Genomic DNA, 25,664 nt, shown 5'->3' with positions numbered 1-25,664 from the left:
TCACCTGAGATCACAGTCACCTCATGGCCATGGGCACCCAGAGCCGTTGTCACTTCAGATCCATGGTCACCCATAGCCATGGTCACCTCAGAGTCATGGTAACCCCAGATTCATGGTCACCTCAGATCCGTGTCACATCATGGCCATGGTCATCTCACATTCATGGTCACCTCATGACCATGGTCCCCTCAAAGCCATGGTTACCTCAAACTATGGTTCCCTCAGATCCATGGTCACCTCAAAGCCACGGTAACCCTGGATGCATGGTCACCTCATGGCCGTGGTCACCTCATGGCCGTGGTTACCTCAGATTCATGGTCACCTCAAAGCCATGGTCACCTCAGAGCCACGGCCACCTCAAAGCCATGGTAACCCCAGATCCATGGTCACCTCAGAGCCATGGCCACTTGCCTCGAGACCCTGGTCCCCTCAGTGACATGGCCACCCACCCAAGGGCACGGCCACCTCAGGGCTGCCATAACTTCAGGGCTCTTGCTCGTCACCAAGACGAGCACCGAGTCCCTGTGGTCGTCTCAGGGTGACAGCCACCACAGAGGGTCTGTGACCCCACAGCTTTTGGGGGCCACCCTCTCTGTCCTTTGGGGTGACACCCCCAAAGCAAACCCCATTTGCGGGGCCCTGCCCTGGAGCGTTCCCTCCCCGGGACGACGCCTCTGGAAGCACCTCACCCCCAAAAGTGCTCCCAGCAAATCGCTCCGTGTCCCTCAGGAATCGTTTCCACACTCTGGCCGCTCCAAGAGTCAATCCACCCAAAAGGCAGAGGGACACCCAGCAGAACTCTGCTGCAGCCCCAGCCCAGCAGCCTCCACACCCTCAATCCCAAAAAAACCCCATTTTCCGGGACCACCCCCCCCTTGCCGAGCACCCCCTTAAACCCAAAGACTTCGCTCCAAAAAGAGAGGGGATCCTACCTTGAGGAAGGTTAATATTGTGACAGAAAGGCAGGAAGCTCTCAAAACAGAGATTATTTTAAACGCTGGCCCTGTTTTTTGCTGATCTGACGTCTATTTCCATGGAAACCACATCCAGCCGCCGAGCTGCTGGAGTTGGGAGAGGCAGCGTGGCCGTGGCAATTTTCCATTTTCCAGCGGCCTGCTGGAACATTTTTTGTGCCATTGCCGGGACCCCGGACCCCAAATCTGAAACCTGGAAACTGCCGAGCCCCTCGGCAGCTCCAGCCCAGGGAAATCCCATCCCCACTCGTGTTTTCCTGGGAATCATCTCAGGTGCTTGGAGGAAACGCCGTGGGAGACAAAGCAGGCAGCAGCCCCTGCCACCAGGAATTTGTCATTTATTAATTGCCACCAGGAATTTATCATGTATTAATTGTCACCCCTGCAGCCCAGCACTGGGCTGGAGGCTTTAATTTGAATGTTTTTGAGTCAATCAATGAGCTTATCCTGGCGTGATCCCTGGAATTCCCAGAGGAAATGAGGTTTGCTGGGCTCGGGGGTTTTGGGTTGTACCTGTGTGAGGGCCTTGGGCAGTGCCCAGCTCCAGGTGGGGAGGAGGAAATTTCCTTTTCAGCTTTTGGAGGAGGGGTGCAGGCTGAGAGAAAGCTACGAGCCATGCCAGCACTTCCAGGCTGATTTTCTTGGGGGGAAAAAAGGAAGGAAAAAAGAAGAAAAAAACCAAAAACCCAGAAACAGAAACAAACAAACAAACAAAACCCCCCAACAAACAAACAAAAAAAAACCAAAAAAAAACCCAAAAAACCAAAAATAAACAACAAAAATAAAACCTCCAAAAACCAAAAATAAACAAAAAAAAAAAAAATTAAAAGAAAAATACAAAAAGGAAAACAAAAAGAAATAAAAAATAATAATTAAAAAAGACCTGTCTGTAGCTTACCTTCCTTTGCAGACTGATTAAAAGCCAAAAATATTTCCTTGGGGTGAGAACTCCCTTATGTAAGAGGAAACTTATTGCCAGAGCAGGGGAGAGGATTTGGGCGCTGCTCTCAGCTCTGGATTTTCCATGCCCTCCCTTTTGGGATGAGGCTCTTCCCAGCCCCTTTGGAGCCACACTGGCTCTGACCTGAACCAAAATCCCTGAACCAAAATCCACTGCTGCGATCCAGGGAGGAGCAGAGCTCCCAGCAGGTGGGAGCACACCGAGGCAATCTCATTTTTTGGCCTTGTTGCCAGAGTGGTTTTTATTTTTGGAGCGTTTCATAAAGGCCGGTTGTTTATGTGGCGTTTATTTTTGTCTGGTCTCGAGGAGAATGGAGTGCGTGAAAAGCTTTGATTTAATTTGCGTTTGATTTGTGTTTATTGACACATTTGCTGCGGTTCCAAACAGACTCTTCCCTCCTCAGCATGTGGCTGTGGTAGTTTTTATCTGCTGGGTTCCTTATCACCAACTAAAGCTTTTTAATTTTGCTTTAATTCCAGTTTTACCACAAGAGAGGAGGCAGCAGTGGCAGAAGCATCCTCCAACGTGTCACATTTAGCCCCAAAACAGGTTGGGGCAGAAAAACACCATTTCAAGCCCAAATTTAACATCAGAAAGACTTTCTGACAGATGAATTTCTGCCTTTTTTTTTAGGAAAATAAAGCAGCAGGAGATATTCCTAGAGCAGAAAGGACAAAGGCTCTGTAAATCAGGAACACGACCAGCTGGAGAATCCGAGCTGGGGATAACATCACCCACCCCAAACGTGACCCTGAGTGCTCCAGGGGGGCTCAACCCCACCAAAAACCCAACCCTGAGACCCCTCAGCTCCACGCCAGCAAAATCCCAAAATGGTGAAACCCCAAAATCCGGAGGAATCCGGGCGGGTGTGGATTTGGGACGGGGGCAGATCCAGCCCAAAGATGAAAGCCTCTGCTCTGATGTGCTTATCAAAACACCCCACAAAGAGACTGACACAATTAGGTGACAGCTCAGCCCACGGCAGCTCTTTTAACTTGCAAAAATATTTAATCTCCAATAAGAAAATGTGGTTTCTGGGTGTTAAATTGCCAGCCTTAAGCACTGGAGGGAGTGACAGCTTATTTGTTAATCAGAGGATGTTTTAGAGCACCTTGGTTAGGGATTCTTGCAGGCTGGCAGCAGCCCTGAATTAGCAAAGTTTATTTTAAAACTAGAAATGCAATGTATTATCTGACCTGAGAGATTCAATAACCAGGGGGAAGCAGAATTTTAAAAGGCGCTCAGAGGTGGGGAAGGGCTACAAGATCTCTCCCAATCCACTCAAAGATCTCCCAGGGTTTTTTTTCCAACTTTAAATATTCTTTATTCTTCAGATAAAAACGCATTTTAATCCAAACACAGCCCAGGAGCCCACGGAACTGAAGAACAAACCACGATTTTTAGGGAGTGTCTCCCTCACAATGAAAGCTTTTCCACAGGCAGGAAACGTTTAAGGTAATTGATATTTGTTTACTGGAGGTGTTTAGGCTGGTACTATATTTATGCTGAAAAGCACCATTAAGAAAACGTTCCCTTCAGAATAAATTTGCACTTCCCAACGCGCTGTTGGAAATAATTGAATTTTTGCGGATCAGACAGGTTGGGTTTTTTTTTTTTGAGAAATTCACTCGAAATCTGTTAATTCCTCCCTTAAATGAGACGAGGAAAAGCTCTGAGCACAGATGGCGACCACGCCTGCAGCGACAGGGAGGGAAATATCAATTAATTGCTTTGATATTGGGGCGACAGAGCCCTGAAATGTCACGTTCATCCTCGGGACTGCACTGCCTGGCACCCAAATCCTCAGGGCATGGGGGTCACAGGGCACAAGGAGAACGTCAGATATTGATGAAATAAAGGATTTTAATAAAATAAAGGCTGCAGCAACGCTGCTTCCCTCCTAAAAAACACCCAAGCACTCAGAAAGGGCCCCAGACGCTGGAATAGATCCATTCCAAGCCTGGAATGAGGCCAGGGGCTGTCCCCACGGGCAGAACACAGAACACACCTGCCTGCGAGCCAGCCTGGCTGGGCACGGCAGAGTTCCCTTCCAGCCTGCCACTGGGTGCTTTCCATCCTTCAATTCCTGGGAAAAAATGGGTTTTTACAGCCCCCAGCCCCAGCTGCTCCTGCCATGGGCACAGCCCCAGCTGGGCCGCAGGAATTCTGCAGGTTTCTGGGACAGGTGGCCCGGGAAGGGCAGGGGAGGGGAGGCTCAGCCCAGAGAGGTGCCAGCCGAGAGCAGAGGGTGGCCAGGACAGCCCGGCATGCAGGGGTGCTGTCCTGCCCAAAACCAGCACTGAGGGACTGCCAGCCCTGCAGGGGTGTTCCTGACATCCCATCCCTGCAGGTGTTATCCTGCCCAAAACCAGCACTGATGGACATCCCATCCCTGCAGGGGTGCTCCTGACAGCCCCAGCCCTGCAGGGGTGTTCTCCTGCTTAAAACCAACAAAGTTCAATATTCCTATCCCTGCAGGGGTGCTCCTGACATCCCCAGCCCTGCAGGGGTGTTCCTGACATCCCATCCCTACAGGGATGTTCCTGACATCCCATCCCTGCAGGTGTTCTCCTGCCTAAAACCAACAAAGTTCAATATTCCCATCCCTGCAGGGGTGTTCCTGACAGCCCCGGCATTCAGGGGTGTTCTCCTACCCAAAACCAGCACAGTTTGACATCCCCATCCCTGCAGGGATGTTCCTGACATCCCATCCCTGCAGGGGTGTTCCTGACAGCCCCGGCATTCAGGGGTGTTCTCCTACCCAAAACCAGCACAGTTTGACATCCCCATCCCTGCAGGGGTGTTCCCAACATCCCCATCCCTGCAGGTGTTCTCCTTCCCAAAACCAGCGCAGATCAATGTTCCCATCCTTGCAGGGATGTTCCTGCCTAAATCCAACACAGATCAACATCCCTTGCTCCTGACAGCCCCAGCCCTGCAGGGATGTTCTCCTGCCCAAAACCAGCACTGATGGACCTGCCATCCCTGCAGGGGTGTTCCTGACATCCCATCCCTGCAGGGGTGTTCCTGACAGCCCATCCCTGCAGGGGTGTTCTTCTGCCTAAAACCAACAAAGTTCAATATTCCCATCCCTGCAGGGCTGTTCCCAGCATCCCCATCCTTGCAGGGGTGCTGTCCTACCCAAAACCAGCACAGTTTGACATCCCCATCCCTGCAGGTGTGTTCTCCTGCCTAAATCCAGCACAGATCAATGTTCCCATCCCTGCAGGTGTGTTCCAAACGTTCCCATCCCTGCTGGGGTGTTCTTCTGCTCAAAACCAGCAAAGTTTGACATCCCCATCCCTGCAGGGTGTTCTCCCTCCCCAAAGCCAGCACAGATGGACATCCCCGTCCCTGCAGATGTGTTCTCCCACCTGAAACCTGCGCAGATCAATGTCCCCATCCCTGCAGGTGTATTCCCAATGTCCCCATCCCTGCAGGTGTATTCCCAATGTCCCCATCCCTGCAGGTGTATTCCCAATGTCCCCATCCCTGCAAAACCAGCACAGTTTGACATCCCCATCCCTGCAGGTGTGTTCTCCTGCCTAAATCCAGCACAGATCAATGTTCCCATCCCTGCAGGTGTGTTCCAAACGTTCCCATCCCTGCAGGGGTTTCTTCTGCCCAAAACCAGCAAAGTTTGACATCCCCATCCCTGCAGGTGTGTTCTCCTGCCCAAAGCCAGCACAGATGGACATCCCCGTCCCTGCAGATGTGTTCTCCCACCTGAAACCTGCGCAGATCAATGTCCCCATCCCTGCAGGGGTGTTCCCAATGTCCCCATCCCTGCAGGTGTGTTCCAAACATTCCCATCCCTGCAGGTGTTCTCCTGCCCAAAGCCAGCACAGGTCCCTGTTGTCCCCATCCCTGCAGGGGTGTTCCCAATGTCCCCATCCCTGCAGGTGTTCTCCCAAAGCCACCACAGGTCCCTGCGGGTGCTGCCCACACTCCCAGTCCCACTTTGGGAGCCCTCCTGGAGATCTCCTCGCTCCCAGCCACACCCTGACCCATTTCTCTGCTCCCTCCCTGCTCCTCTCCAAAGCCAAGCCCACAAATTCCCGTTTCCATGCGGAACACGGAGCTCTCCTGCTATTCCAGGCATCTCAGCCCAAAAATACCCGAGCCTGGAGAGGCACAGGGAGAGGGACAGAGCTCTGGGCTTTCTCCATGCCCTGGTCCCATCCCCAGAGTGCCAGAGCAGCCCCGGGGATGCTGCAGAGGACACGGTGGGACCTGACAAGCACATGGAATAGCAATGCACAGAGGAGCTATGAAATATTCAACAGCCACAGAACATTCCAGCACAGACATTTGCTGTGGGTCTGAAAAAGGAAGGGGGGCAGCTGAAGAAAAGCTGGGTATAGCGCTAATTATTCCTCAGCTCCTAATTAGTTGCTTGAATTTAAAATATGGATTCAGCTCCACCAGCAGCTCGGCGAGCCCATTGTGCTATTAATACTTCCCTGGCGTGATATGGTTAAAAATACTCCCACCCTGTCAAGACAAAATGTGGCTTGGAAGTGTCACGAGGGGAGGAGTTGAGGGATGGAAATCCTCTTAAAGGAGTATGACTCCCCCAGCATCAAATAAACAAAATGAATGGGCTTGTTTCAGCCCCCACAAAGGGGCAAATGTGAAAATAATTCTCAGTGCAGAGCCCTTGGGTCACCCGAAACCAGAGGAGTTTCCCTGGCACAGTCAGTGCACAGCCAGGTGGGAGGGGGGTTTGATTTTCCAGGAGCTCTCCTGCCTGGGGAGCAGGTGGAATTGCAGCTCCCATCCTCCTGGGTGCTGCAGACTCACAGCACGAGGCTGAAGTTCTGGCCAAAAAGCAGAATTTTGAGGTGCTGCCCCCTCTTCACACCCAGGGAAGGCAGGAGAACCCAGAGCAGCAGCCAGAGCTGATTTTTCTGTGGAATATCTGTAGGTTTTTATGGGTGGGATCCATCAGACACTGGGGGCCTCTTCCCACAGGATTTGTGAGCCAAGGAAACGAGTCTGGGGTGGGGTTTTTGTGTTTTTTTACTTCAATCCAGACCTGTTTCCACGTTTCAGGACGAGGAGCAGCTCCCCTCCTGCCTGCACTGACAATTCCACATCCAAACGGGTTAATTGCTGCTCCCTGCCCCTGGAATCTCAGCAGTACCAGCACAGAAACAATTCCTGCACTTCACATTTGCCCCGTGCTTTCTGATCCCCTTTTTCCCCCCTACCATTTCGAGCCTGAGATAGATCAATACATAAATTAAAAGACAAAAGAACCTGACACATCCACTGTGGCTGAGAGAACAGACCAAGCCAGACTTTCTGGTGGAAAAACATCCATCTTTTATAAAATAAACCAGCAATCTGCTGCTCCACGCCAAAACCAACACCCTCAGAAGCACCCTCGTGTGATGGGCAACACAGGGGCTTTGTTTTAATTAAATTAAAGATAAATAACCCCCCAAAAACAAGCCCCAGCCAAGGCTTTGTGTGGTGAATGTTGTCGCAGGGTTGTGTTTGACAGGAGGGGATGAGACAGCCTGAATGGGTCTGGGGGCTCTGGTGTCCCCCAGGGAGGGCTGGTGGCAGTCTCAGCACCACGTTCTGGGGTGAAAATAGGAGTTAAGGGGTTAAAAAGGAGGATTTGGGGTCTCCTGCTCAGCCAGCTCCGCTTTCCATCAGGCAGGAAAGGCAGGAGCATCCACAGGCTGAGCTCAGCCTGTCCTCCCTAACACGGGGGAAAGCTGGATCCCACCCAAAATGCATCATTTCAATCTGTCTCTGTGGCTTTTCTGAGCACAGACACCTCACACAGCCCCTTCTCTGCCTCAGTTTCCCCCCTCAGCCCTTTTCCCCCACTGTTTACTCAGGAATCATCCCTGGGGTAACAAAAGTGCCTCCATCCCAAAACGGAGCTGAGGGAAAACGGCTGAAAAAACCAATTGTGCCCCAAAAAAAAACCCTTGGGGGCTGCTGGCTGAGGGCACAGGAGCCCTGCCGGGCTCTGGGGGTGCATTTTGGGGGGCAGGGAGTGGGGGGAGCACTGAGCCTGCTGCAGACCCCGAGGCTCCGTGGGAGGATTTAAAAGTGGAGCTGAACCCCTCGTGACTGGGAGCACGCAGGCTCCTCAGCTCAGGGATGAGGTGATCAAAATTCACTTCAGAGAGCTCAGAACTCGGTTTTCCTCCGGGATCTCACCCAGAACGATGCTGGGATTTTTCCAGTGGAAAAAACCCAGCGTGGGAGAGAGTGAATCCCTGCCAGCCGAGGAGATTTGGGGGATTCTGCTCAAGGAGGTGCTGCCTGGGCTTGGGGCTGGGGCAGCACTGCACCAAACCCCAGAGCTCCTCCACGGGAATCCAGATCTCACTGTTTCCCTTAAAAACACAAGAAAAAGGGGGGAAAAAAAAAAAAAAACCAAACCAAAAACCCAACAAAAACCACGAGAGCCTTACAGTAATTACAAGGAGGTCTAACACGAGTCTGGATTTGCATTAATTAAATCAACGGGGATGCTCCAATTGAGCAAATGAGGTTTTCCGTGGACGGCAGCGAGGGCTGGAGTTTGGGTTTGTGACCTGGAAGGAGGAGAAGGAGGAGAAGGAGGAGAAGGAGGAGAAGGAGGAGAAGGAGGAGAAGGAGGAGAAGGAGGCTCTGGGCTGCCAGGAGCTGTGCTGACCCTGCGGGATTCCAGAGCCCGGTGGGAAGCTTTGGTGGGAGAGCTCGGAGAAAAGGAATGTGTCCATTCACAGCCCAGCCCTGCTGCAGGCACAGCTGTGAGGGGAATATCAATGGGCAGCAGCGTTTGTTTTGTGTGGGGCTGGGTTTTTTTGGTTTTTTGTTTTTAATTTTAAAGCCGTGGGTTTGAGCATGGGAGCAGGGCAGACACTCTGGGACCCCTGGGGGCTGCCATGCTGCAGCCGGGGGCTCCCTAAAGAAACGGGGCTGGTGTTTCCTCCCCCCATCCCTGAGAAACAAAACCCCCCTGGATTTGGGGGTGTAACACCCCAGAGCTCACATTCAAACCCCAGCTGAGCCGGTGTGGGGGCAGATCACATCTTGGGGTAACCCTGGACTCCTGCCCCGTGCCACAAAACCTGCAGGTGTGCTTTGGGGAGCCTGCAGCAGCCCAGGACACCCCAGAGCATCAGGGTGTCCCTGGGAATGGTCCCAGACCAGCAGAGCAATCCCAGCCCCTTCCTCACCATCTCCAGCCCTTCCTCATCATCCCCAGACCAGCAGAGCAATCCCAGCCCTTTCCTCACCATCTGCAGCCCTTCCTCATCATCACCAATCCCTTCCTCACCATCTCCAGCCCCAGCAGAACGATCCCAGCCCCTTCCTCATAATTTCTCAGAACAGCAGAGCAATCCCAGCCCCTTCCTCACCATCTCCAGCCCTTCCTCATCATCTCCAGCCCTTCCTCACCATCACCAGCCCCTTCCTCACCATCTCCAGCCCTTCCTCATCATCTCCAGCCCCTTCCTCACCATCTCCAGCCCTTCCTCACCATCTCCAGCTCCTTCCTCACCATCTCCAGCCCCTTCCTCACCATCTCCAGCCCCTTCCTCACCATCTCCAGCCCCTTCCTCACCATCTCCAGCCTTTCCTCATCATCTCCAGACCTTCCTCACCATCTCCAGCCCCTCCCCACCATCCCCAGCCCCTTCCTCACCATCTCCACCCCTTCCTCACCATCTCCAGCCCTTCCTCACCATCTCCAGCTCCTTCCTCACCATCTCCAGCCCTTCCTCACCATCTCCAGCTCCTTCCTCACCATCTCCAGCCCTTCCTCATCAACCCCAGACCAGCAGAGCAATCCCAGCCCTTTCCTCACCATCTCCAGCCCCTTCCTCCCCATCTCCAGCCCCTTCCTCACCATTTCCCAGCCCCAGCAGAGCAATTTGTGCTGGGTCTGGGCTGGGGCAGGGTTAATTTCGGTGCTGGGGCCGGGCTGGGGCCGTGTTTGGGTTTGTGCTGAAGGCAGGGTTGGTAACACAAAGATGTTTTGTTGTGTCTGAGCAGCCTTTGAACAGAGCCAAGGCCTTCCCTGCTCCTGGCTCACCCCCAGGGACCCGGCTGGGGGTGCAGGGGGAGTTTGGAGGGGACACAGCTGGGACAGGTGACTCCGACTGAGCCCAGGGGTGTCCCAGACCATGCTCAGGATAAAAACCAGGAGGAAGAGGGATGAAGGGGAGAACACTGGGAGTGATGGGTTTGTCTTCCCAGCTCACCTTCAGGAGTGGCTGAGCCCCTGGGAATGGATTCCTGGGAATGAATCCCTGCCCATGGAAAGGGGGAATGAATTCCTGGGAATGGATCCCTGTCCATGGGAAGAGGGGAATGAATTCCTGGGAATGAATCCCTGCCCATGGAAAGGGGGAATGAATTAATGGGAATGAATTCCTGGGAATGGATCCCTGTCCATGGGAAGGGGGGAATGAATTTATGGCTCATCCCTGCTTCCTGGGAATGAATCCCTGCCCATGGAAAGGGGGAATGAATTCATGGGAATGGATTCCTGGGAATGAATCCCTGCCCATGGGAAGAGGGGAATGAATTTATGGCTCGTCCCTGATTGCTCACACAGCTTTTCCTTTCCCTATTATCTTATTTTTATTATGTTATTATAGTGTTATATATTAAAATTTTATATAATTTTTATATATATATATATATATGTGTGTGTGTGTCCCCTCTGCTGAGGGATGTCCCCTTTACTGAGGGATGTCCCCTTTACTGATGGATGTCCCCTTTGCTGGGGGATGTCCCCCTTGCTGAATCCCATCCTGTTCCCATCCCATCCCATCCCATTCCCATCCCATTACCATCCCCATCCCATCCCCATCCCCATTCCCATCCCCATCCCGGCTGCTCCGAGGCTCCTCCTCCCATTCCTCCTGCTGAAATGCATCCTCCCTCCTTCCCGCTGCAGGGTGGAGGCGTGCAGTCAGCCATCTGCACGGCTCTGCAGGACAATTTTGGGATTCTCCTTTCCCTCGTGCTGGCAGCCCTGATGCTGCATCTCTTTCAGCCGTGGCTGAACCACCCCCGACCCACAGCGAAGCTGGGGATGATCTTCACAGGCTCTCCCAGCCCACCCCGCTGTGGCTTTATTAATCTGTGACAGCCAACTCGGTTTTTATCCCTGGGGATTTTATTCCCTCAGCCCACAGCCCTCAGTGCAGGCACAGAGCAGGGAGGGCTCTGCTGGCACAGTCCCTGAGCGCTGTCCCCAGGTCCTGCTGTCCTCAGGGCTCCTCCTGCCCTTCCCAGGAGTCACTCTGTCCCAGAGGGTCACTCTGCCACTCCCCAGGTGCCAGCAGTGCCCTCGGAGCAGCTACAGGTGCGAGCGGCCGAACGGCGCCTCCGGAGCCACCGAGTCCCCAATGCCTTCCAGGAGCTCGTCCCACTGTCCAAACTGCTCCTGCAGCTCTGCACGGGGCACAGGGGGTGGCAGGGTTAGCACAGCCTCGCCTGCAGGTGACAGGGCCACCCCATCCTCCCCTCCAGGTGACAGGGCCACCCCTCCAGGTGACAGGGTTACCAAATCCTCCCCTGCAGGTGACAGGGCCACCACAGCCTCCCCTCCAGGTGACAGGGTTACCAAATCCTCCCCTCCAGGTGACAGGGCCACCCCTCCAGGTGACAGGGTTACCAAATCCTCCCCTGCAGGTGACAGGGCCACCACAGCCTCCCCTCCAGGTGACAGGGTTACCAAATCCTCCCCTCCAGGTGACAGGGCCACCCCTCCAGGTGACAGGGTTACCAAATCCTCCCCTGCAGGTGACAGGGCCACCACAGCCTGTCCAGGAGCCACCAAGGGGCAGCCACTGCACCCCTGTGCTTCAGGAAGCACCAGCCCCAAACCAGGGAGCCCCCCAAGCCCCCCCTGCTCCCCCAGCCTGGGCCATACCGAGGTGCCTCTGCAGGAAGAGGGTTACCAAATCCCCCCCTGCAGGTGACAGGTCCCCCCCTGCAGGTGACAGGGTTACCAAATCCTCCCCTGCAGGTGACAGGGCCACCACAGCCTGTCCAGGAGCCACCGAGGGGCAGCCACTGCACCCCTGTGCTTCAGGAAGCACCAGCCCCAAACCAGGGAGCCCCCCCAAACCAGGGAGACCCCCGAGGCCCCCCTGCTCCCCCAGCCTGGGCCATACCGAGGTGCCTCTGCAGGAAGGCCAGAGCTGCCTGGCTGGTGATGGCCAGAGCCTTGTGGGGCTCCAGGGTGCCCCTCCTGCCGAAGATGAGGCTGAAGAGCTTCCCAGGGAGGAAGGCAAAGTCGGTCTGGTCCTCGTGCACCGTTCCCCTGGGCAGGGCAGGGATGTGCATCAGGGGGACGTGCAGCAGGACCCCCGGAGGTTTTCCTGCTGGGACACCCCCGGGTGCTCCCTGCAGCAGGACCCCCGGAGGTTTTCCTGCTGGGACACCCATGGGTGCTCCCTGCAGCAGGACCCCCGGAGGTTTTCCTGCTGGGATACCCCTGGGTGCTCCCTGTAGCAGGACCCCCGGAGCTTTTCCTGCTGGGACACCCCCGGGTGCTCCCTGCAGCAGGACCCCCGGAGCTTTTCCTGCTGGGACACCCACGGGTGCTCCCTGCAGCGGGGGGGTGCCACCCCTGGCTCACAGCACGGTCACAATCCTCGTCTGGCTGTTCCCGGAGCTCAGCCTCTTCATTTTGGCCACGCTCTCCGGAGTCTGGAACTTCTCGGTGTTGATGAAGAGCACAGGACTGGGCACCTCCGGGTACAGCAGGTTCTCCAGAGGGAACATCCAGGCATCCAGAGCCACGGCACACCTGGAGCAGGACAGGCACCACCACGGCTCCCCTTCCCGCCAGGATGAGCCCAGGATGTGTCCCTGGAGCCTCTGCAGCCCCTGCCATGCCTCACCTGAAGCTGGGCTCCTTCACCAAGGCCAGCACCGCTGTCACCCCCCCGAAGGAATGGCCCATGACGGCCACTTTGCTCAGATCAAGGTTGTCCTGCAAAAGGGAGAGGGCTGAGGGGTCTGAGCCCAAACCTCACGGCTGGAGGTCTCTGATTAGGGAAGAAAAAGGCAAGGGAAGGTCAGCAGAGTCCCCCTGGAAGGGGGGAGTGCCGAGTCCCACTGCTGGTGTGAGGGGCCCGGGCTGCCCGGTGAGGAGAGGCTGCAGGGAGCCCCGGGGGGGAAGGCTGGGGTTCTTCTTGTGCCAGCAGGAAAAGTCTCAGGAGTGATCCTGGGGCACCCCCAGGCAGGGCCAGGTACCTTCAGCACGCAGAGATCCCAGTCCTGGGGGAGGATGCTGGGGACAGATCTGCCGCCGGCGATGGCCTGGAAGAGCCGCAGCGCCCGCACGCACTCCCGAGCTCTCTGGTGAACCTGGAACCATCAGCCCTTCCCGGGTGAAGCCAGCTGCTCCAGCCCACAAATGTGGGTGACACCTTCCCCCAGTGCCCACCCCGGCCCGATCCTGCAGTGCTTCTCTGCCACGGGGCTCTCCCTGACTGCAGCAAACGCCAAAGCGGCGCTGCGGCTCCCGCGGGATGCAGCGCGTTCATTGGGATGGGTTTTTTTGGTGTTTGCTCTTAGTTCAGCTAATCTGGCAGCAGACGGCTGGAGAGGACCTAAAGTCTCTGCTCCTGGGAGGAAACAGAGGAGGGACAGCCTGGGTTTCTCACCAGCTGCCTCCCAGCTGAGCCATCCCCTGCTCCAAACCCCACAGGGACCCCAGAGCCCCTAAGCCAGGAGCAAAGCTGGGTGTCCCCCTAAAACCCAACTCAGGGGCACACCACCCAGGAGCATCCTAAAATCCCCTCCTAAAATCCCAAATGATTCATGGAGAGGATGCCCTGACTCGGAGCCACTTTGAGGCCACGTCCTCGGCTGCCCTAAGGACACCAGTGCTGCCGTCTGTGCACATTTAAGGTGACAAGTGACAAAAATCTCCCATGAAAACCTCTCTCCTACTCCCTGCAACACAGAAAATGCCATAATGGAGACTGGCCTGGCAACTATTTCTATCTATCAGTTATTTCTCTTTCATTTATTTCTCCCTCTTTCTCCCTCACCATTTCTGCTCATGGGCTCAGAACTGTTTCCCTTTTCTGTGCAATGTGCCATGAGGCAGAGCACACACAAAAAGAACAGGCTGGGAGGTGATTTAAGGCTGCCAAAAGCACCTCCGTTCCTAGAGAGCTTTTCCACGACTAATCTTCACTTGCTCTTGTCCTTTTAAATGAGGCAGAAACAAACAGAGGGGGGGAACTTGGCTCAGCAGGAAAACCTTCCTGCTCCCCAGCAAGCAGCTGTCCGGGATAATCCCACAGAGACAAAAATCCCAGTGGGAACAAACCCAGCAGCTGGTGCAGAGCTGGGCTGGGCACAGAGTCCTGCTCTCCCCAGGGTGTGAGGGACATTATCCAGGGCCATGGCAAAGCCCAGCCTGGCTCCTGCCAGGACAGATGGACTCCAGGAAACAGAGAAACAGGCTGAAGGGATTTCTCTCATCTCCGAGGAGAAAGCTCAGCACCGTGGCAATACAGCATTGGGAAGAGCATCCCCAGGGATGCAGGGCCAGCCTGGCTTGCAGGAGGAATTCCAGGAAAACCTCCCCTCTGCCCACCCTGGTCCCCCCGGCCCTGGTACCTGCTTGTTTCGGAAATAAAACTCCTTCTGCCCTCGGGGCACCCGCTGGAAGGGGATCCACTCCTCCGTGCCAGCCTCTGCCGGGCAGAAATAGGTGGTGGCAGCAGAGTGGTCCCTGTGGGGGCAGGAGGGAAGGGGACACTGCAGTTCCCCCCGGGGCACGACGTGCCACCAGCCTCAGCACGAACTTGGTGGTGACCTGGGCACCCACCTGTGCTCCAGCGCTGCCACCACGAAGCCCCAGGACGCCAGCTCTGTGCAGATGGAAGAGTACAAGGTCCTGGAAGGGAGATGGGAGCACAGGGCTCGGGGCAGGTCTGGGTGGGGCCGCGGAGGGTCCCCACACCCCTGTGCCAGCCCTGCTCGGGGCTCACCTTACCGAAAGGCTCCCAGGCCGTGGGAGAAGATGATCAGGGGGTACCCGCTGCTGCGGGGCTTGAGGGGCCCGTTCCAGCTCACCGGGACCTTGCAGGAGCCTGCAGGGACGAGAGACCCCCAGGAACGGGGCGGGGGGACACGGGCGGTGGGTGCCACAGGTCCCTGCTCAGCCCCAGCCCCGCCTGCAGCATCCACCCAGGCACGGGGGGATTGAACCCCCCCTAAGGACCGGGGAGCCCCCAGGGTGGGGCTGGGGGTGTCCCCCCTCACCGACGGCCATGCCGAGCAGGGCGGAGCACCAGCGGCGACCCAGGGTGACATCGGCCAAGCCCCCGCAGTACTCGGGGCGAGGGACCCAGAGCGGCTCCGTGGCCCCTGCCCGGGGCAGGCACGGGTAGAAGAGGCGGAGGAAAAGCCCCTGAAGGGAGACAGGGAAGGGGGACACAGTGGGGACAGCACAGAGGGTGGTGGCAGTGTCCGAAACCTGCGCCACCTTGCTCTGCAGGGAAGCGTGTCCCTGTGCCCATCGTCATCGCTGTCCCCATCCCCGTACCTGCCGCGTGTGGCCCACCATGACATCCGTGCAGCCCACCTGGTGGGGTCCCTGCCCCGGGGGCAGCGCCAGCATCCCCCCCATGCTGCCGCAGCCAGCCTGGGCAGAGACACGGGGTCGGTGTCTGTCCCCCACCCCAGCGACCCCAACCCGCTCCCTCCTCTCTTCCCCACCCCTCTCCCATTGCTCAGAGCCCCCCAGTTCCACCCCCTCCCAGTTCCACCCCCTCGGGGCTGCTCAGGGATGAGACCCCCGCCCCGTTCCTCTCCCCACGGGCAGCCGCAGAGGGGACACCCCTGCGGAGGGGACAGTGCGGGGCTGCCACCACGGCAGGACCACCCCGCAGTGCCCAACCACAGCTCCCAGTACGGCCCCGGCCCGGGACCACAGCTCCCAGTAAGCGCTGGGAGCCCGGACTACAGCTCCCAGTAGGCGCAGTCCGACTACAGCTCCCAGCGCCTCGCAGTGCCGGAGCCTCCCTGCAGCTCCCAGCGCTCCCCCCAGCGCCCCCCGCCACCATCGCAGCTCCCAGTTGTCCCCCAGTTGCCGGTGACCCCCCGCTCCCAGCGCTCCTGACAGTTCCAGTGCTCCCCGCAGCTCCCAGTGCCTCCCAGTTCCACCCCAGCGCCCTCCCCGCCGCAGCTCCCGGTGCTCCCCAGGAGCTCCCAGAGCTCCCCCCGAGCTTCCAGGGCTCTCCCGGCTCCAGGTTTCCCTCTGTGCCCTCCCAGCCGGCAGTGACCGCTGCCCAGTGCCCCCCAGTATCCCCCTGCCCGCACACACCAGTACGGCGGGTCACAGCTCCCAGCACGCCCCAGTGAACTCTGCCCTGCAGCTCCCAGTGCCTCCCGTGCTCCCGGACTTCAGCTCCCAGGGGCCACCAGGACAGGACACGGTGTCACCGGCACGAAATCACAGCTGCCACTGCCACCAGGACAGGACAGGACACGGCTCCCAGTGTCACCAGCACGAAATCACAGCTCCCGGTGACACCAGGACAGGACACTGCTCCCAGTGTCACCAGCAGGAAATCACATCTCCCAGTGACACCGGTACAAGACACGGTGTCACCAGCACGAAGCCACATCTCCCAGTGTCACCAGGACAGGACACGGCTCCCAGTGTCACCAGCACGAAATCACAGCTCCCAGTGACACCAGGACAGGACACTGCTCCAGTTCCACCACCACAAAACCACAGCTCCCAGTAGCCACCAGGACAGGACACGGCTCCCAGTGTCACCAGCAGGAAATCACAGCTCCCAGTGACACCGGTACAAGACACGGTGTCACCAGCACGAAGCCACATCTCCCAGTGCCACCAGGACAGGACACCGCTCCCAGTGTCACCAGCACAAAATCACAGCTCCCGGTGACACCAGGACAGGACACGGCTCCCAGTGTCACCACCACCGAACCACAGCTCCCAGTGCCCCCAGTTCAGGGCACACCCCAGTCCCCCCGTGGCCCCTCCGTGGGCAGCACCCCGAGCCCAGGGCTGCCCTGTCCGTGTCTGTACCCAGCCGGGTCCCTGTCCCCGGGGATGTCCCCCTGTCCCCCCCAGAGGCCAGCGGTGCCCCGGGGCTCTCGCTGCCCATCCCCACGTTCCCTGTCCTTAATCCTCTTTGTGGAGCTCAAGCGGCCCCCGGTCCCCAGTAATCCCCTCTGCGGCCGGGGATTAATTCCCTGCGGGGCCGAGCCAGCCAGGCTGGCAAATAAATACCCAAAGGTTCGGTGAAAACCGTCTGTGCCAAGCTCCCCCTCACACAGCCCCACCCCACGCTCCCTGGGTGACTGGGGAAACTGAGGCACGCGCTGGGCGCCGGACAGAGCCCTGGGATTGTCACAGCCCGTGTCCCCCGGGGCTGGGGCAGGCAGGGGCACCGCAGCCCGTGCCCTCAGCCGCGGATCCAGCCGCAGGCGGAGGCTGCCCGGGCTGTCCCGCCCGTGGCCGGCATCCAGCGCTCCGGTCCCGGCTTGCCCGGCCGGCGGGGCCCGGCGAGGGCGGCGGCCGCGGATGCCGGGACGGGGCGGGAGAGACGAGCCCCGACCTGTCCGTGCCGCCAGGCCCAGCCCAGCCCGGCTCCGGGAACGGGGTCAGCCCCCCCGGCACCCACAAATCACCCCGGCAAAGCCACCCTGGGAGAGGGTCCTGGGTGGAGGTGACGGTGACAACTCGGCCGTCCTGCTCTTGCTTCAGAGTGAGCCCAGCGGGGCCGGGGGGTGCGCTGGGGAGCCCCGGGGGTCCTGGTTCTGCGGGGACCCCGCACTGGGCTCACAGGGACCGTCTGAGCTGGGGTCAGGCCAGGCTGGGACCGAGCTCTGTCCCCTGGGACACAGGGGGACACAGGGACAGAGGGACACAGAGACAGGGGGACACAGGGTCACAGGGACAGGGGTCCATGGGGACACGGGGACAGAGGGACACAGGGACAGGGGGACACAGGGACAGGGGGACACAGGGACACAGGGACAGGGGTCCATGGGGACACGGGGACAGAGGGACACAGGGACAGGTCGACACAGGGGGACACAGGGACACAGGGACAGGGGTCCATGGGGACACGGGGACAGAGGGACACAGGGACAGGTCGACACAGGGGGACACAGGGACACAGGGACAGGGGTCCATGGGGACACGGGGACAGAGGGACACAGGGACAGGGGGACACAGGGGGACACAGGGACAGGGGGACAGGAGGGACACAGCGCCAGGGACACAGAGGGACAGGGGTCCATGGGGACAGGGGAACACGGGGACAAGGGACCATGGGAACAAGCGGACAGGGGGACACGGGTCCATGGGGACACAGGGACAGGGCTTCATGGGGACATGGGGACAGGGGACCATAGGGACAGGGGGACACGGGGACACGGGGACAGCGACACGGACACGGGGACAGCCAGCCCCGCGGGGACTGACCGGCGGACAGAGCACAGCCAGCTCCCCGAGGGACAGGGGACGGCCAGCCCTGGGCGGGACAGACACACGGACGGACGAGGGACAGCCAGATCTGGGAGGGGTCAGGGGACAGACAGTCCCGAAAGGACAGACGGACAGGGGACAGCCAGCTCAGAGTGGGGCAGGGGACGGCCGGACAGTTAGCCCCGGAGGGGACAGACAGACGGACAGGGAACAGTCCCGAGGAGGGACAGGAGGACAGCGCAGAGCAGCCGGGGTCTTGGACAGGCACCGGGGGGACACGGGAACAGAGAGCCCAGCGCAGGGACAGACGGACAAGGTGACAAGGGGGACGCCCGGCGCCCCGGGAGCGGGGCTGTGCCGAGCCTCCCGCAGCGGCTCCTCCGCCCGGCCGCGCACCGGGAGCCCGGCGGGGCCGCTCGGCGGCTGCTCCGCCGCCTTCCCCGGCCGGGGATGCAGCCCGGAGCCGCGGGCAGGCGGCGATCGGGGCTCCGGGACACGGCGGCCCGGCACCCACCCGGGGCCGCGAGTCCCCGAAGGTAACGGGGGGACCGGGGGGGAAGGAGCAGGGGAGGGACGGGGGTTTGTTCCCAGGGTTTTATTCCCCAGGGAGCTGGGGAGGGGAGTCCCGCCGCAGGGATGTGTGGAGCCACTTGTGGTGACACGGCTGGCGGCGACAGGACGGTGGCGACGCGACCTCTCCCTTTCTCCAGGGATTTGAAGCTGGGTCAAGCGATGGAAATGTCATTGTCGCGGCTCGGGGGCCCGGAGAAGTGAGCGCCTGGGACAGCGGGGCACCGGGCTCTGCTCTGCAGCCAGACACCGGGACTGTCCCGAGAAACCAGCACAGCCCTGGGCAGAGCGGGCAGAAAGTGGGGACTGTCACAGACTGCAGGGACACAGGACGGTGCCTGGGGCCAGGAGCCGTCCCACCACCCACTCGGGGCTGGGAACGTCGGCCCCTTGGCCGGACTCTGGCACCCACCTGAGCCCGATGAGGAGCTGGGGCTGCGTGTGAACCTATGCAGACCAGGAAGAAATACATTTTCCTGACTTTCCTTGCCTCTTGGCTTCTCCTTTTCTTCCTTGGAGGGGATCAGCTGCGCCGTTTCGCTTTCTTTTCCGGGAGGAAAGCAGAAGCCCGGAGGAGCTGGCCCCGCTGGACGGATCGATCCCTCCTCAAAAGCTTTGCAGACCCCGAGGAGCTGCAGAGGGATGGGGACCCTTCCCTGCCGTCCCCCCGGGAGCGACGGGCGGCGCGGCTGAGCGTCTCCAGGAGCAGCAGCTGCCGGATGGAAACCTGCTTCGACCTCTCCAGGTGCGAGAGGAACGGCTTCAAAGTGTTCACCTACCCCCAGGAGCGGGGCCAGCCGGTCTCGGAGACCTACAGCAAAATCCTCAGCTCCATCGAGCGCTCCCGCTACCACACGCCGAGGCCCGAGGAAGCGTGCCTCTTCATCCTCGGCATCGACACGCTGGACCGCGACCGCCTCTCGGGCCAGTACGTCCGCAACGTGGACGAGAAAATCCGCGGCTTCCCGCTCTGGAACGGCGGCCGCAACCACCTCATCTTCAACCTCTACTCGGGCACCTGGCCCGGCTACACCGGCGAGCTGGGCTTCGACGCCGGCCAGGCCATCCTGGCCAGAGCCAGCTTCGACAGCCGCAGCTTCCGGCCCGGCTTCGACGTCTCCATCCCTCTGTTCCCCAGGGAGCACCCGCAGCGCGGCGGGGACGGGGGGTGGCTGCGGCAGGACTCGGTGCCCCCCAAAAAGAAATACCTGCTGGTGTTCAAGGGGAAGAGGTACCTGACGGGCATCGGCTCCGGCACGCGGAACGCGCTGCACCACATCCACAACGGGAAGGACATCGTCTCCCTCACCACCTGCAAGCACGGCAAGGACTGGGAGAGGCACAAGGACACGCGCTGCGACAAGGACAACGTCGACTATGAAAGGTGAGTGGGAGATGGGGGGGAAAGGGGGGTCCGGGGCGATGGGACGCCCCAGAAGTGTCCCGGCCTCTCTGCGGGGCGCTGCCGTGACGCTCCGTGCGGCTGGGCCTCTGGAGAGGGAGGTTTTGGGTTCTCCTGAAGGGCATGAGGGTCTCATGGCACGGTGGGGAGCGAGGCGCTGCCTGCTCAGGGCTTTCCAGCTCTGTATTAAAGTTGGAGTAATCTGGCCAGAGCGGCTCTTATCTGCAATCGCTGCCACCGCCTCTAATACGATTTCCCTTTTTCCAAACGCTGATGAATGACGCTTTTCTTCTCCCCCCTCCTGCTCTCCCCCAACATAAACGTTTCTCTTGGAGATGAGCCCGAAACTTCCCCCCCCCCTCACTGGCTCCACTGAAAATCCCACAAAACTGGCGGGTCTGTGGGCGTCCCAGTGTGGGCGACATGGGGACAGGGGACCATAGGGACAGGGGGACACGGGGGGACACGGGGGGACACGGGGTCGGTGCCCCCTCAGCCCCGGCCCCCCCGGGGATCTCCCCCCCCGTCCCACGTGGGCGCGGCCAATGGGCGCGCGCTGCGGGGCGGGGCTCCGCCGGTCACGCCCACTCATTTGAGCGGAGAGCCAATGGGAGCCCGGGGGCGGTGCAATCCGGGGAGGGGGCGGGGCCAGGGTTGGTGGTGGTGGGTGGGGGTCCCCCTGCTTCCCCCATCAGAAATGGACACGGTGGCAGCAGCGTGGGACGGGCACAGTGGTGGAAAAATTGGGGGTACAAAGTTCTGTGAGTTTGGGGGCTCCATTCTGCAGGGACGCATGCCAGCTCCTCACCTCCCCATCCAACTACTTGGGTCCCATCATAGCTGCTGAATTCAGGGCTGTAAACACGGAGCCCATCCCACAGACAATGGGCAGGTGCCCATCCCACTGCCTGGGGACATCCCCCAGCCACCCGGCTGGAGAGCAGATGGGGAGAGGCCACGTTGGGCATCATCCTCAAAGCGTCTTAGGAGGTACTGGGAGGTAAAAGTGGAACTGGGGTGCTGGCACTGGGATTAGCCGGGGCTTTGGGGTGGGTCAGGCACCACATGGCCCTGTCTGGAGGGTGCCACCAGCCCAGCAGGGTCAGCACTTGTAGCAAAGTCTCCTTGGGATGGGGCATCTCAGGACAGCGGGGTTGGCAGGACAGGGGGCCCAAGGTCAGCCCCACGCCGTGCCAAGGGGCAGCGGGATGAGAATTCCCCCTCATCCGCCCACCCAGGTAATCCCCTAATGCTGTTTGCAAACACAGGGAGATTTACACCTCTCCCAGGATGGCTTTGGCCAGGGGATCCATGTGGAACACGTGGCAGAGGCAGCGTGCTCTGTGTGACCCCGAGCCTCTGCGGCCCTGCTCGTCCCTGTGGGACACCGGGCACAAAATCACCGCCGTGGCCTCCAGGGCCAGCTCTGCCCGCTCTGCCCTCCTGCCCGGACAGGGGACAGGCCACTCGGACAGGGGACAGGCCAGCAGGGAGGGAACAGAGTGAGACCCCGGTTCACCCGGTGTGTCGGGGGCTAGCACGCTGGAACCCCCTCGGGGAGCAGAGGAAGGCCCTGCTGGGGGTCCCATCATCCTCCTCACGCCCGAGGGGGCTGCCCCGAACAATCCGGTTCTGTTCTGGGATGAAGGGCGGCTTGTGGCAGCGCTGCGGAGCGGCCCCGCTGCCCCGCGCTCGGAGCAGCCGGCGCGGGCTGGGAGCGGCTCTGCGGAGCCGCCGGTGCCGGTGGCACCGTGCCCGGCCGGAGCCACGGAGGGGCCTGGCGAGGGGAGCTCGGCTCCTGACAAAACAAGGAAGCCCTGACGGCGATTGCCCGGAAACCGCAGCGCGTCAGGAGCGGAGTGTTTCCATCGGGAGCCTTCGGCCCCGCAGCCCGGCCGGCGCCAGCCCCGCCGCACCGGCTGCGGCCGAGGGCAAATCCCCCCCGGGACCCGCTGCCCACCCGGCCCCGGCAGCGGGAAAGGCTTCCCGGGGCTGCCGGGGGTAAAGGCAGGGTCTGGGGTCCCCAGGAGATGTGGCAGCCCGGTCTGGCCCCGGGGATGTGGCTGTCGCTGCTGTGGTTTCGTGAGGTTTGAGCTGCCACCCCTCCGGCTGCCCGGCCGGGAGTTTGAGGGTTAACGGGTCAAAGATTTTGGCATCCTTTGGAGACACTGGGGAGGATCATCCAGAAGCGGATTTTATTGTGAAACTCTGTGCCTTGGCATTGGGGCTGATTTCCCACATCCCGGAGCGCTCCGGCCAGCTCCGGGCACCCGCGGAGGGGACACAGCCTCAGCTCCCAGCCTGGCACCAGCGCCGCGTCCCCACCGCGGGGACACCCTTCCTCCTGGGACCAGCACATTGTAAGGGCTCTTTTTGGCCTCCCAACCACCCAGCTGGACCACGAGAGTCACCCCCAGCCCCTCCGGGAGCGGCTGCCCCTCCCCGCGGGCAGGAACAGACGGGGTCTGTCCCGACCTAAAGTCAATATTGGATTTTCCGGCGCGGCCGCAGGGACCCGGCAGCGGCCGAGCCTCTCCCAGCACGGCACAGAAGGGGCTTTGAGAGCCCCACGGGCGAGCCCGGCCGGGGGGGCCGCGCTGCAGACACCCACTGCCCCCCCCTGAACGCTGCCAGGGCAGGCAGGGCTGGTCCTGCCCAGCAAGTCTGGGCATGGCACAGGAGTCGCTGCAGTTTCGGGCTCGGGGGCTCGGGAGGTGGCCTTGCGTGGGGTGTCATTGCTGGAGGCTGGGAGGAGCTGGGTGGTGCTTTCAGAGGGCACTGGGGTCCCTTCCTGAGCCCCCCCCTGTTTAAGGGATGCCTGGGTCCATCCCTTCAGCACCCAGGAGGTCTCTGCTCCCACAAAACCAGGGATGTTCAGAGCAAAAATCAGCCCAAACCGATCCTGACCCTGCCCTGGGCTGGCTCCACACCTGGCCGGTGCCAGCAGCACCTCCCGGGGTGCTCACAGGAGGGGAGGGGGCCATGCCTGACCCCCAGCCCATCTCCCACGCCAGGTTTGACTACCGGGAGCTGCTGCACAACTCCACCTTCTGCATCGTGCCCCGGGGCAGGCGCCTGGGCTCCTTCCGCTTCCTCGAGGCTCTGCAGGTACGGGGTGGGCAGGGGGACTGGGGACCCCCTCACCGGGGTCTGGGGGCTCTGTCCCAGCCTGCGGGGTCCCTCCACAGGCCGCCTGCATCCCGGTGCTGCTGAGTGATGGCTGGGAGCTGCCCTTTGCCGAGGCCATCGACTGGGGCAAAGCTGCTGTCGTGGGCAGCGAGAGGCTCCTGCTGCAGGTACCGGCTCCAGATTCTGCCAGCACCAGACCCCAATCCCAATGCCAGCGGTGGTGGAGCCCCCAGCCGAGTCTGGGGGTGAGCCCCCAGCAGCTGAGCCTGGCAGTGCTCCTGTGGGCAGCTGCAGAAGGATCTGAGCCAACCTGGAATGGGGGTCCCACCCTGCTGCACTCCCGGGGCTCTGTTCATCTCGGGGGGGAGCTGGGAAGGATCTTCCCAGGCACAAACCCTTGGGAATCCCGGGGCTGATCCTGCTCCAGGGAGAGGAGATGCAGCCCCACAGGGGGAGGTGGCACCACCCACAGCAGGGGCTGTCCCGTGGGATGGTTGGAGGGGACAGAGGAGCCCATCCTGGAGGGGGGGAGCCGAGGTGAGGACCCCGCTGCCCCCCCGGCACAGATCCCCTCCGCCGTGCGCTGCATCCGCCCCGAGCGCGTGCTGGCCTTCCAGCAGCAGACCCAGTTCCTGTGGGATGCCTACTTCTCCTCCGTGGACAAGATCGTGCACACCACGCTGGAGGTGAGCCCCCCACCCCGAATCCCCCCCAACCCATTCCCAGCTGCCGGGGTCGCCGCGGGGGTGCCGGGAGCATCACTCGGGCCTCCGGCAGATCATCAAGGACCGGCTGTCTCCGCACCGCTCCCGCTCCCGCTTCCTCTGGAACGCGCTGCCCGGGGGGCTCCTGGTCCTGCCGGAATTCTCCACCCACCTCGGGGATTTTCCCTTCTACTACCTGCAGCAAGGTAGGACATTGCCTACCCCGGCTGAGCCCCGCAAACTCGGGGTGTGCCCAACACCTTTCCTCTCCCTCTCCCACCCTTTTTTCAGGCTACAGCCCCTCCAAGAAGTTCACGGCTTTCATCCGGGCGGTCTCGCAAGCGGGGTCGCTGTCCCAGCCCATCCTCAGGCTCATCCAAGCCGTCTCTGGATCCCAGCACTGCGCCCAGGTGGGAGAAGCAGAGTCCCGAGTGTGCCGGTGCAGCCCCCGGGGATCCGGGGGGATGGTGGGGCTGGTCCTGCGGGTCGCAGAGGGGATGGGTGGGTTTAGGGGTGGAAGGGGTGGCTGGTGGTGTCACGTTTGGGCGGGCAGAGCTGTGTCCCAAGCCCTTTGGGGTGGGGGCGGGACCACCTGGGGGTTTATCCTGGTCCAAACTGCCACGAGGTGGTTTTGGGATGGGATGGGCTGGGCTGGAGCAGAGAACCCAGCCAACCCCTCCGGCCACATCTGTCCTTCCCCTTGCAGATCGTGGTCCTGTGGAACTGCGAGAAGCCACCACCCCCGAGCGGGAAATGGCCCCAGAGCAGCGTGCCTCTGACCATCATCCAGGGCAGGAGGAAGGTGAGGGGGGCAGGACACTGCCAGGGAGCTGGGACAGGGGCAGGGAGCTGGGACAGGGAGCAGGGACAGGGGCAGGGAGCAGGGACAGGGGCAGGGAGCTGGGACAGGGACAGGGGCAGGGATCTGGGACACTGCCAGGGAGCAGGGACACTGCCAGGGGGCTGCAACAGCCACCCCAGGGCACCAACCTGTCCCTCCTCCCTCCACAGCTCAGCGACCGCTTCTTCCCCTTCGGGGCCATCCAGACGGACGCGGTGCTGAGCCTGGACGAGGACACCAGCCTCTCCACCAGCGAGGTGAGGCCACGGCCCCGCGTCCCTCGGACGCTCAGTGATCACCACAGGCTGTCCCCATGTCCCCGCGTCCTCCAGGGGCAGCGGCGGTCCCCTCCCGCAGGTGGCACTGGGTGGGTGACACCGTGCCCATCCCGTGCCAGGTGGACTTTGCCTTCTCGGTGTGGCGCAGCTTCCCCGAGCGCATCGTGGGCTTCCCCACGCAGAGCCACTTCTGGGACCCCGAGCAGCGCCGCTGGGGCTACACCTCCAGATGGACCAACGAGCTCTCCATCGTCCCCGCCGCCGCCGCCTTCTACCACCGGTACCGGCCGGGCCGGGGCTGCGGGGGCCGGGGGGCTGCGGGGGCCGGGCCGGGGCTGCG

At 60.6% G+C, this 25,664-nt stretch overlaps 2 protein-coding genes across 5 annotated transcripts in view; one reads left to right on the top strand and one right to left on the bottom strand.

Annotated features, from left to right (window-relative positions):
• Positions 1 to 11,058: 11,058 nt before the first annotated feature.
• PAFAH2 (platelet activating factor acetylhydrolase 2) lies at positions 11,059 to 16,394 on the bottom strand. 2 transcript variants are annotated; one of them, XM_041417410.1, is made up of 11 exons: positions 16,259 to 16,390; positions 15,479 to 15,577; positions 15,196 to 15,343; positions 14,927 to 15,023; positions 14,759 to 14,827; positions 14,548 to 14,662; positions 13,168 to 13,281; positions 12,813 to 12,904; positions 12,548 to 12,718; positions 12,081 to 12,229; positions 11,059 to 11,355 (listed from the first exon to the last, which is right to left on the bottom strand). In XM_041417410.1, the coding sequence occupies exons 2-11, from the start codon at positions 15,560 to 15,562 to the stop codon at positions 11,261 to 11,263; spliced, it is 1,134 nt and encodes a 377-aa protein (XP_041273344.1). In that variant the 5' UTR covers positions 15,563 to 15,577; positions 16,259 to 16,390; the 3' UTR covers positions 11,059 to 11,260. The 2 variants fall into 2 exon arrangements, with proteins under 2 accessions (XP_041273344.1, XP_041273345.1); XM_041417411.1 differs by lacking the exon at positions 13,168 to 13,281 and having other exon boundaries at positions 16,259 to 16,394.
• A 1,929-nt stretch (positions 16,395 to 18,323) lies between these two features.
• EXTL1 (exostosin like glycosyltransferase 1) overlaps positions 18,324 to 25,664 on the top strand; it is a 7,961-nt gene continuing 620 nt past the window's right edge. The window contains exons 1-10 of one of the 3 annotated variants that reach the window (XM_041417371.1): positions 18,324 to 18,716; positions 19,111 to 20,354; positions 23,387 to 23,480; positions 23,561 to 23,668; positions 24,068 to 24,187; positions 24,279 to 24,411; positions 24,497 to 24,615; positions 24,912 to 25,007; positions 25,217 to 25,303; positions 25,444 to 25,604. In XM_041417371.1, coding sequence (XP_041273305.1) covers positions 19,420 to 20,354; positions 23,387 to 23,480; positions 23,561 to 23,668; positions 24,068 to 24,187; positions 24,279 to 24,411; positions 24,497 to 24,615; positions 24,912 to 25,007; positions 25,217 to 25,303; positions 25,444 to 25,604 — 1,853 coding nt within the window. In that variant the 5' untranslated portion in view covers positions 18,324 to 18,716; positions 19,111 to 19,419. Of the gene's footprint in view, positions 18,937 to 19,110; positions 20,355 to 23,386; positions 23,481 to 23,560; positions 23,669 to 24,067; positions 24,188 to 24,278; positions 24,412 to 24,496; positions 24,616 to 24,911; positions 25,008 to 25,216; positions 25,304 to 25,443; positions 25,605 to 25,664 lie in introns of all 3 variants that reach the window. The other 2 variants (XM_041417370.1, XM_041417372.1) reach the window with 2 other exon arrangements.

Source organism: Onychostruthus taczanowskii, unplaced genomic scaffold (assembly GCF_017590055.1).
Source record: "Onychostruthus taczanowskii isolate IOZ18803 unplaced genomic scaffold, ASM1759005v1 scaffold56, whole genome shotgun sequence".
NCBI classification, from domain to species: domain Eukaryota; kingdom Metazoa; phylum Chordata; class Aves; order Passeriformes; family Passeridae; genus Onychostruthus; species Onychostruthus taczanowskii.
Note: the sequence above shows the minus strand (reverse complement) of the source record. Positions and strands in the feature narration are given on the sequence as shown.